This window comes from Scaptodrosophila lebanonensis, unplaced genomic scaffold (genome assembly GCF_003285725.1).
Source record: "Scaptodrosophila lebanonensis strain 11010-0011.00,11010-0021.00 unplaced genomic scaffold, SlebRS2 tig00000142-arrow-arrow-pilon, whole genome shotgun sequence".
Classification (NCBI taxonomy): Eukaryota; Metazoa; Arthropoda; class Insecta; order Diptera; family Drosophilidae; genus Scaptodrosophila; species Scaptodrosophila lebanonensis.
In genome coordinates this window covers 1,117,501-1,127,566 of record NW_022060589.1, presented here as the reverse complement: position 1 = coordinate 1,127,566, position 10,066 = coordinate 1,117,501, and the positions used below count along the sequence as shown (strand labels likewise).

Here is a 10,066-nt window from a genome sequence, read left to right as displayed (position 1 = left end):
AGTGCACAATTTTGACACATCTGCTTCTCCTTGCGTTTTTTTATTGTGAACACTGCAAGCGATTTTATTGTGCATTCGTTTTAGTTAAATTCGTTTTTAAGCCTATAGTTTAATTATAATTTATTAAAATGGCTGATTTCCTGGACTCCGAAGCCGAGGAATCAGAGGTATGTTCACTGGCTTTTTGTAAACACGGCTAAAATCTATTTTTGCTCGCTACGCGTACTACCCGCAACCTCGCGTGTGTTTGTGTGTGTGACTGTGCGTATATTGCAATTCCCTAATGTTCCTATTTTTTATTCCAGGAGGAGGAAGAATTAGATGTACATGAACGCAAGAAACTAAAAAAGTTGAAAGCGGCCGTATCGGACAGCAGCGAGGAAGAAGAAGGTGCGTGCGTAAATCCCTTGATGGCATAGTGCATTATTTTCCAAAACAGCAAATGCGTAGATATGTATGTGTGTAAAAACATCCATGAAACAACTCCTAAGTGCTCATTGTTGCGAAATTTGAGAGCAAGAAGGAGTTATCCCAGCAATTCCATTGCTCTTATGCTGCCAACGTTTGCAATGTCTGACAATAATTGAAGTAACTACTTGTATACCTGGCCCAGACGTTTGTTTACCATTTTGAGGTTATGTTTTGTGTTTTCCCAACGCCATAGCTTTATTTCTATACACATATGTATGTTTGTACGTATATTTGTTTTGTATATATGAATGAGTACATATGTCCGTATGCGCGTGCAAGCGCTATTTCATTATATAGCCAAATTGAAGAGACTGTAGACAATTCAGTATTTTAGGCTTGTCATTGTCAGGATTAATCGATTAAGTGCGTCTGCATTGCCAATTCAATAATTGTATTATTCAGAAGAGATTTCTTACATTCATAGTTTGGTCAACTTATAGTGTGTAGGCACTATCTGTAAAATTATTTAAAATCTGAAATTATAGCGATGTGAACACAATAACCTGCAAGTTTTTTCATCCATGATTTGTTTCAATCTTAATATTTGATTTCATTTGCAGACGATGAGGATCGTTTGCGCGAAGAGCTCAAAGATCTTATTGATGACAATCCCATTGAAGAAGAAGATGGAAGCGGTGACGATTCAGACACTGGGAGTGGTGGCGATGAAGAAGGCGGCAGTGGCAAGAAACGCAAAAAGCATGAAGACGATGATTTGGATGATCGCCTGGAGGATGATGACTATGATTTAATTGAGGAGAATTTAGGCGTTAAAGTGGAGAGACGCGTAAGTGATAGACATTGCGAGAGTTTTTCCAAATGCACACATACGTAACTGATGAAATTTTGGATTACAGAAACGCTTTAAGCGATTGAGACGAATACTGGACAACGAAAGCGATGGCGAAGAGCAGCATGTGGATGAGGGTCTGGCACGTGAACAGATTGCCGAACAGCTGTTCGATGAGAATGATGAGGTAAGAAGCTGGAAATTATTTAATGCCATATTTTATTCATGCTAATGTGATAATATTCGCATTTTAGCAAAGTATTGAACACCGCAGTGAGCGCAGTCCACGCGAGGCGGATGCATTTGACGAGGAGGACTCTGAATCTGATGCCGATGATTTTATAGTGGATGATAATGGTCGTCCGATAGCTGAAAAGAAAAAGAAACGTCGGCCAATATTCACAGATGCGTAAGTAGATGAAAAAGTTGTGTAAAAACAATTTGAGAGTCCATAACATTTTCGTATGTACAGCTCATTGCAAGAGGGTCAGGACATATTTGGCGTTGATTTCGACTACGATGAATTCGCCAGACCAGAGGAAGATGAATATGAGGATGATTCCGAGGGCGATGACTATGATGAAGAAATGGGTGATGATGTCCGTGCAGCTAAAAAGAAGAAATCACTCAAGAAGAAAGTTACCAAAAAGACCATATTCGATATCTATGAGCCCAGCGAACTGAAGCGTGGCCATTTCACCGACCTGGACAATCAGATACGCAAAACCGACATTCCTGAACGTATGCAATTGCGTCAGGTGCCTGTAACACCAGTGCCTGAGGGCTCCCACGAGCTGGACGAGGAGGCTGATTGGATCTACCGTTTCGCATTTTGCAAACAGACTGTTTCTGAGCAGGAAAAGGCAGATAATCGCGAAAAGATGCGCAAACCGCCATCAGCTGTTAATAAAATCAAGCAAACACTCGAATTTATACGCAATCAACAGCTGGAAGTACCCTTTATAGCCTTCTACCGTAAGGAGTATGTCAAGCCAGAGCTGCACATTGACGATCTTTGGAAGGTTTACTATTACGATGAGCGCTGGTGTCAATTAAACGAGCGCAAGAAGAAATTAAAGGAACTCTTTGAGAAAATGCGCCAGTTCCAACTTGACACACTGTGTGACGATCCTGACAAGCCTATTCCCGACGACGTCCGTTTGATGATGGACAGCGACTTCGAACGTTTGAACGACGTCCAATCAATGGAGGAGCTAAAAGATGTGCACATGTACTTCCTTCTCAACTATTCGCATGAGTTGCCCAACATGCATGCGGCATTGAAACGCAAGGAGCAACAGGAGCGTCGAGAAGCCCGAGCACGTAGATTGGCTGCTGCCGAGACGGATGGTGAGGATGGAGCTGGCGAAGGCGTCACCGGCAGCCAAGATCCCAATGAGGACGATGAGCCCGAATTTGAAGCCAGCGGCGAAGAGCAATTGAAGCAGGCCCCAGACAGTAGTCCCTATGCAGTCTTCCGTAAGGCGGGCATCTGTGGCTTTGCCAAACACTTTGGCCTAACTCCCGAACAATTCGCCGAGAATTTGCGCGACAATTATCAACGCAATGAGGTGAATCAGGAGAGCTTGAATCCCACAGAACTGGCCAAACAGTATCTATCGCCACGCTTTATGACCATCGACGAGGTTCTACATGCAGCCAAATATGTAGTCGCTCGTCAATTGGCCCAGGAACCATTATTGCGCAAAACTATGCGTGAGGTCTTCTTTGCTCGGGCACGCATTGACATCAAACCCACCAAAAACGGTATGGTGCTTATCGACGAGAATTCTCCGGTTTACCCAATGAAATATGTGTCGAAGAAACCAGTTGGTGATCTCTATGGCGATCAATATATCAAGTTAATGATGGCCGAAGAGGAGAAACTGCTCGAGGTGACAATTCTAGACACATTCGAGGGAAATGTTAATGCCAATGGACCCACTGGCGATTATGTGGAAGAGGCCAAGAACCTATACTATCTGGATCAGTTTTCTAAGCATGTTCTAGAATGGAATACGCTGCGTGCCGAGTGCGTCGAGTTGGCTCTAAAGAAATGGGTCATTCCAGATCTGATAAAAGAGTTGCGGGCCACACTTCACGATGAAGCACAACAATTCGTCCTGCGTTCCTGCACGGCCAAGCTGTACAAATGGTTGAAGGTGGCGCCATATAAGCCAGAATTTCCACAGGACTACAACTACGATGAGTGGAGCACGTTGCGCGGCATTCGCGCTCTAGGATTGGCCTATGATCCGGATCAATCGGTAGCTGCCTTCTGTGCTGTTACCACAATAGAGGGTGATATCTCTGATTATTTGCGTTTACCAAACCTACTCAAGCGCAAGAATTCACATAACGCGGAGGAGAAGGCTCTGAAATTGGCCGATCTGTGCAAGCTGAGCGATTTTATTCGCTCAAAGAAACCACACATTGTGGTCATTGGTGCCGAGTCACGCGATGCACAAATGATTCAGGCAGATATTAAAGAAATTCTTAAAGAGCTGGAATCATCCGAACAATTTCCACCCATCGAAGTGGAAATCATTGACAACGAACTGGCAAAAATTTATGCGAACTCGAAAAAGGGCGAGTCAGACTTTAAAGAGTATCCACCACTATTGAAGCAGGCCGTTTCATTGGCACGCAAAATGCAAGATCCGCTCGTTGAATACTCGCAACTGTGTGATGCTGATGATGAAATACTCTGTCTACGTTATCATCCACTCCAAGAACGTGTGCCGAAGGAAACATTGCTGGAGCAGCTGAGTCTGGAGTTCATAAATCGAACCAGCGAAGTGGGTCTAGACATTAATATGATGGTGCAAAACTCCAGGACGGTAAATCTATTGCAATATACCTGCGGTCTGGGTCCACGTAAGGGACAGGCCCTCCTCAAATTGCTTAAGCAAAGCAATCAACGTCTCGAGAATCGCACGCAACTCGTCACTGTATGCCATTTGGGACCGAAGGTATTTATAAATTGCAGTGGATTTATTAAGATCGATACGAGCTCGTTGGGGGACAGCACGGAGGCCTATGTGGAGGTCCTTGATGGTTCGCGTGTACATCCCGAGACATACGAGTGGGCGCGAAAAATGGCCATCGATGCCATGGAGTATGACGATGAGGAAACAAATCCGGCGGGCGCTCTCGAAGAAATACTCGAGTCCCCGGAACGACTTAAGGATCTCGATCTAGACGCATTTGCCGTAGAGTTGGAACGTCAGGGCTTTGGCAGCAAGTCCATCACACTCTATGACATACGCAATGAGCTCAGCTCCCTATATAAGGATTATCGTTCGCCGTATCAGAAGCCGAGCTCCGAGGAATTGTTCGATCTGCTGACTAAGGAGACGCCCGATTCCTTCTATGTGGGCAAATGTGTGACGGCAATGGTGACGGGTTTCACATACCGCCGACCACAAGGCGAACAACTTGACAATGCAAATCCTGTGCGCATCGAAGCTAGCGATAGCTGGCAGTGTCCCTTCTGTCACAAGGATGACTTTCCCGAATTATCCGAGGTGTGGAATCATTTCGATGCGAATGCATGTCCCGGTCAGGCGTCTGGTGTGCGTGTCCGGCTCGAGAACGGATTGCCTGGTTTCATACACATCAAGAATCTGTCCGATAAACAGGTGCGCAATCCTGAGGAACGTGTCCGCGTAGGCCAAATGATCCACGTGCGCATTATAAAAATAGACATTGATCGTTTCTCCGTCGACTGTTCCTCAAAAACGGCTGACCTCAAGGATGTGAATAACGAGTGGCGGCCACGTCGCGATGCCTTCTACGATTTCGTCAGCGAGGAGCTGGACAATCGCAAAGTGGCGGATGCCAAAGCCAAGGCTCTTAAACGAAAGACCTATGCACGTCGCGTCATTGCACATCCCAGCTTCTTTAACAAGTCTTATGCCGAGGTCATTGCTATGCTGGCGGAAGCGGATCAGGGTGAGGTGGCGTTGCGACCGTCAAGCAAGTCCAAGGACCATTTGACAGCAACCTGGAAGGTGACCGACGACATCTTCCAGCACATCGATGTGCGCGAAGAGGGTAAAGAGAATGAATATAGCATAGGACGCAGTCTCTGGATCGGCACTGATGAGTTCGAGGATCTAGACGAAATAATAGCTCGTCACATCACTCCGATGGCGATGGGGGCACGTGAATTGTTACAATACAAATATTATCGGCCCTGCACGGCACCCCCGAATGTGAACGAACGCGACTTCATGGAGCAATTGCTGCGAGACGAGAAGACCCGCGATCCAAAGAAGATCCACTACTTCTTCACCGCCTCAAGAAGCATGCCGGGGAAGTTTCTGCTCTCGTACCTGCCGAAGACGAAGGTGCGGCACGAATATGTGACGGTAATACCCGAAGGCTATCGGTTCCGCAGCCAGGTCTTTGACTCGGTGAACAGTCTATTGCGCTGGTTCAAGGAGCATTGGCTGGACCCAGCCTCTTCGCCAGCAACCAACACGCCATCTTCCCACAGCATGCGTCCACCGGCAGCCCTTAGCTCGATTTCGACTTATGGCACCAACATGAGTGGCACACCACGTAGCGGCATCAGCAATGCAGATGCGCGTAGCTCATCCGCCTACTCCGTAACGCATTCCATTGGCGGCTATGGATCGAGCAGCGTAACCGGTGCGGGCGGCGCTTCTGGGGCTCATTACGGTGGCAGCTCCACAACGCCCTCCTTCGGCGCGCACATCAACACACCGTACACGCCCAGCGGTCAGACGCCCTTCATGACACCCTACACACCCCATGCTTCGCAAACGCCGCGCTATGGCCACAACGTTCCCAGCCCCAGCTCGCAATCGTCCAGCAGCCAGCGACTTCACTACGGCTCAAGCAGTGGAGTGCCGAGCGGTACGCCCCGCTATTATGATATGACCACATCCAATGCCTACAACAGTTCCGGAAGCAGCGGCATGAACGCCAGTCTTCTTCCACAGCAGCAGCAACAGCAGCAACGTGCCAAAGAGAACATGGACTGGCAGCTGGCCAACGATTCGTGGGCGCGTCGCAAGCCGCAACATCAACAGCAGCAGTCGCAACAACAACAGCTTTCGAGCAGCATGGGCCTTGGTCTTGGATCTGGCTATAACACCGGCTCCACGCCCACCAATGAGTACCACACGAGCAGTAGCAGCAGCACCAATCTCAACTCTGGCCTCCACACAGGTCGCGAGGATCAGCAGCGCATGCGCACAGCTGCCGGTGCCTCTTCCAAATCTTCAGTGCGGAGCACTCCGCGCACAAATACCTCGCCGCACTCGATGAATCTGGGAGATTCCACCCCACTGTACGATGAGAATTAAAAGTGGAGCTGGCGCTAATGATGTGGGACGATGGGGAGCGTTGCCTCAACAAATTAATTGCATTAAATTATAAAATAAACGAAAATTACAGAACACAAAGCAAGAAACGCAGCTCTAAATAACTTTAAATTAAACATATTAAAACAACAACAACAACAAATACAACCACAAGAACTCAATACAATAAATTAAAAAAAAAAAAAAAAAAATCACACAAATGTAGAAGGAGGTGGAAAAAGTATTTGGAGGTGTAATTGGAACAGTTGGAAATTAACACTGCAGCGACTTAGGGTTATTATTATGCCGAAGTCCCTTAGCTGATGGATTAATTGACAGCCGTTTGAATTAATGTACACACTACTTTATGCGACGCCTAAAAGTCGAAATAAAAATTATGATTTTTTTCCGATGAGAAACTGCCGGTGCAAGCCGAATCAATTCATTTTATTGGGCAATGGGGAAATACCAAACCATTCTATGCTTTCATTAAGCGCAGCTAAATATCTAATATATAGTACAATTAAATCTCATAAATACATAGCAGTTAATTGAATCTACTTTAAAAATTATATTACAACTTTACTCAAGTATAGTTCCTATAGATACGGCCGTTTTTTTATTACTAAAGTTTTTCGAGCTTTATATAGAGAGTAGGGTTCAACTATAAATCTACACCATGTCTGGCTTAGTAGATTATTCTGATCCTTCATGAAAACAATCGTGGTCCCTTTATATAAGGACAAAATTAGTGCATGCTGTCTCGCTCACTCCCATGCATAAAAGGGCGTACTAAGAAGTTTCAAAACCAAATGTATATGACAGCCAGGAGGAGGCGTGGCAGACCATATCAGCATTACCAAATGTAGACATGTCCGTCTGTATGAACACCAAGAACTTTTAAAACATAACAGCTAGGATCACGAAACTTGGTATGTACATAGACTGGCCTTATTCATATGCAGAGACATTTTATTACAAACCGTGCATACTTAGCCTCATTATTTTATAAAGCAGCCAGTCGAAAACACGCTTTTAGTATGGGGTCTAAAGACTAATTGAAATTAGCTCACTATATCATATAGCTGCCATAGGAACGATTAGCGCAAAATTTTATAATTATGCATATGGTGAAAAATATGTGTTTTTATAGATTATCTATTTCTATTCCTCACTATATTCTGAAGTGCACTATATCATCTAGCTGCCATGATCAGCTGAATAATCGACGCAGAACATTTTTATTTATAAATATATTCTTCAGAAATTTGGCATTTACGAATTTTTTTATAGTGGCTCTTCATAATCTGAGTTTGTATCATATATTTAGAGGCTATAAGAATGTTTGCTACAGCAAAGATGTAAGTGAAAATAGAAAAGGTGGAAATGATTTTTGAAAAGCTAATAAATTAGAAGAGAAATCCCCCAAATATGTTTTTCATTCCACGAGATAATGAATAGCCAAGTTTCAAAAGTTCGACTTCCTGTCGAAAATGTAGATCTAGAGACTTTTTAGGTACCTTTAACTCATTGTCTGTTTCTAATTTCCCGCGGGAAATTTTAATGTCACTCTTGCACACAAGTGCTTTGGTACTCTCTTATTTTTAAGTTCAAGGGAAAGTATCTAGTTTGAACGAAGTCAACAATAAAGTCACATCACAATTGAATGTATTATTTATTTTAAATCGAGTATATTTGGGACTATCCTTGTAGTAACATACTTTAATATCAAACAGCTCTCCATACAAAGAGCATTTAAGTAAAACTTTACGCTTGTCCAGTAGTTGGAGCCATTAATTATAGTGGCTAGTGATGTCGTTGCTTGTTATTTGCTCGTGCCTTGGAATGAAGTAGAAATTTACATCTGGCTGTGTGTCCCATCCATTATTGTTATAAAATGTGCGCTGAGTATTCAATTTTTGGCCAAACCACGTTTTAACAAATAGACCAATGTAATGCCCAAGAAAATTGCGCCCACAGCGAGTCCAATTTCTCTGCAAGATGTTCGCAAATGAAAAACATTATTTATTATCAAAATTATGAAATATAATAGGTCTAAAGATCTATCTAAAGGTGTAAGCTGTGTAAATCGTATATAGCAGCGGGTGTGATAGACTAAGTATTGCACTTGAATTAAAGCGGTTCGTGAATGTTTTTTCTTTGGTTTAGTGCAAAATGCAACACTGTTTCGGAACGACGGATGCATTACTGGGCCCGGTATTTTCTGTGTTGTGTTCAGTATCTGAGGAGGTGGCCAAGCCCGTGCTAGTAGTAGTTGTTGTTGTCGTTCATATTTTGGTAGTATGGAAAAGAATTACAAAATAAAACTCATCAGAAATGACGAATGTAAAATAATTCAACAATTTTGTTTTCTGGCGTGCAGTCAGTTCGATGTGCTGGTTATACACATATACATACACACATATATACGAGCTATTCCATCCACATAATAACATATTTCAGAACTTACAAAACGAATGGAATTTCGGATTTATTTCTTGGTAAACAGAAATGTACGAGCCGATTTCTCTATTAACTTTTGTAGAATTTTACTTTGGTGCTTGAAAATGATTTGAAGCTTTAGAAAAAAAACATGAGATATGGTTGTGTGATCAATTCGTTAAGAGTTATATACAGATATTCACAATAAATGTGATGAAGCATGCAAAACAAGAATGGTTTCTACTCAATTGGTATAGCTTAATGATATGAACTATGTATGTATATATACATATAAACTTTCAAGAAACAGCATGTCAAATAGGATATGTGTAAAGTATGTATTCCCAAAAAGAATATACATATGTAAATGGGACCCAATATTCAAGTATTATTTATAGGTGTCATAGAAAGGATCTCCCAAACTTATTCGTTTCCCATACTGATTTTATAAATCTTAATTAAGATGTCCGAAATACTTTCATTTGGCACAAATGGTTTGGAAATTATATTTTGTGGGACAAGTTTTTTAATTTGAATTAAGGTTTTAAAAGGTTTTTTAATCAAATTGTAAACTAAGCCCGCTAAGAATAATAGAGATCCCCTATTTCGATGTTCATTAAAGCTACAGAGAAAAGGAGAAAATTACAAATGTACATAATAACAATGTAAACACATTTTTGAGGTTTCATCCCCCATTCAGGGCAATTAAGTTAACCCCATCCTAGAGCTATTGGCAGTCAAAACAATTATGCATTTGGTCATGGCATTCATTAATTACAACATGCTATGCTAAGCCAGTACCTCACCCTTATCGCCTATTGATTGCGCATTTAATTATGTAGATATATAATGGTGTTTTAGTCATGCAAGCTAAACAATAGCATGCACTTAATTACTTATATTTTCGTTATAGTAATAAACAATGGACAATTTGGTAAACATTTCAAAATAAAACATCAAATTGGGACCCAGAGCGATTAAAAGCCAAATAATAAGCTATTCATGTCTTATCAATCTATAGAGGTTTGTA

General features: G+C 42.6%; 2 protein-coding genes across 3 annotated transcripts in view; one reads left to right on the top strand and one right to left on the bottom strand.

Moving 5' to 3' along the window:
* The first annotated feature begins 42 nt into the window (after window positions 1-42).
* LOC115629337 (transcription elongation factor SPT6) lies at window positions 43-7,013 on the top strand. The gene is made up of 6 exons (XM_030525783.1): window positions 43-167; window positions 306-390; window positions 1,032-1,258; window positions 1,329-1,448; window positions 1,516-1,670; window positions 1,734-7,013. The coding sequence occupies exons 1-6, from the start codon at window positions 129-131 to the stop codon at window positions 6,595-6,597; spliced, it is 5,490 nt and encodes a 1,829-aa protein (XP_030381643.1). The 5' UTR covers window positions 43-128; the 3' UTR covers window positions 6,598-7,013.
* Window positions 7,014-8,250: 1,237 nt separating this feature from the next.
* Window positions 8,251-10,066, bottom strand: part of LOC115629341 (cytochrome b5) — a 2,429-nt gene continuing 613 nt past the window's right edge. Inside the window, exon 4 of one of the 2 annotated variants that reach the window (XM_030525790.1) lies at window positions 8,251-8,588. In XM_030525790.1, coding sequence (XP_030381650.1) covers window positions 8,507-8,588 — 82 coding nt within the window. In that variant the 3' untranslated portion in view covers window positions 8,251-8,506. The other variant, XM_030525789.1, reaches the window with a different exon arrangement.

Bases quoted from the DNA above. Each gene is read 5' to 3' on its own strand.
- LOC115629337 (XM_030525783.1), top strand. From the start codon at position 129: ATGGCTGATTTCCTGGACTCCGAAGCCGAGGAATCAGAG. The intron at 391-1,031 runs GTGCGTGCGTAA...TTTCATTTGCAG, and splicing joins CAGCAGCGAGGAAGAAGAAG to ACGATGAGGATCGTTTGCGC. The intron at 1,259-1,328 runs GTAAGTGATAGA...TTTGGATTACAG, and splicing joins GCGTTAAAGTGGAGAGACGC to AAACGCTTTAAGCGATTGAG.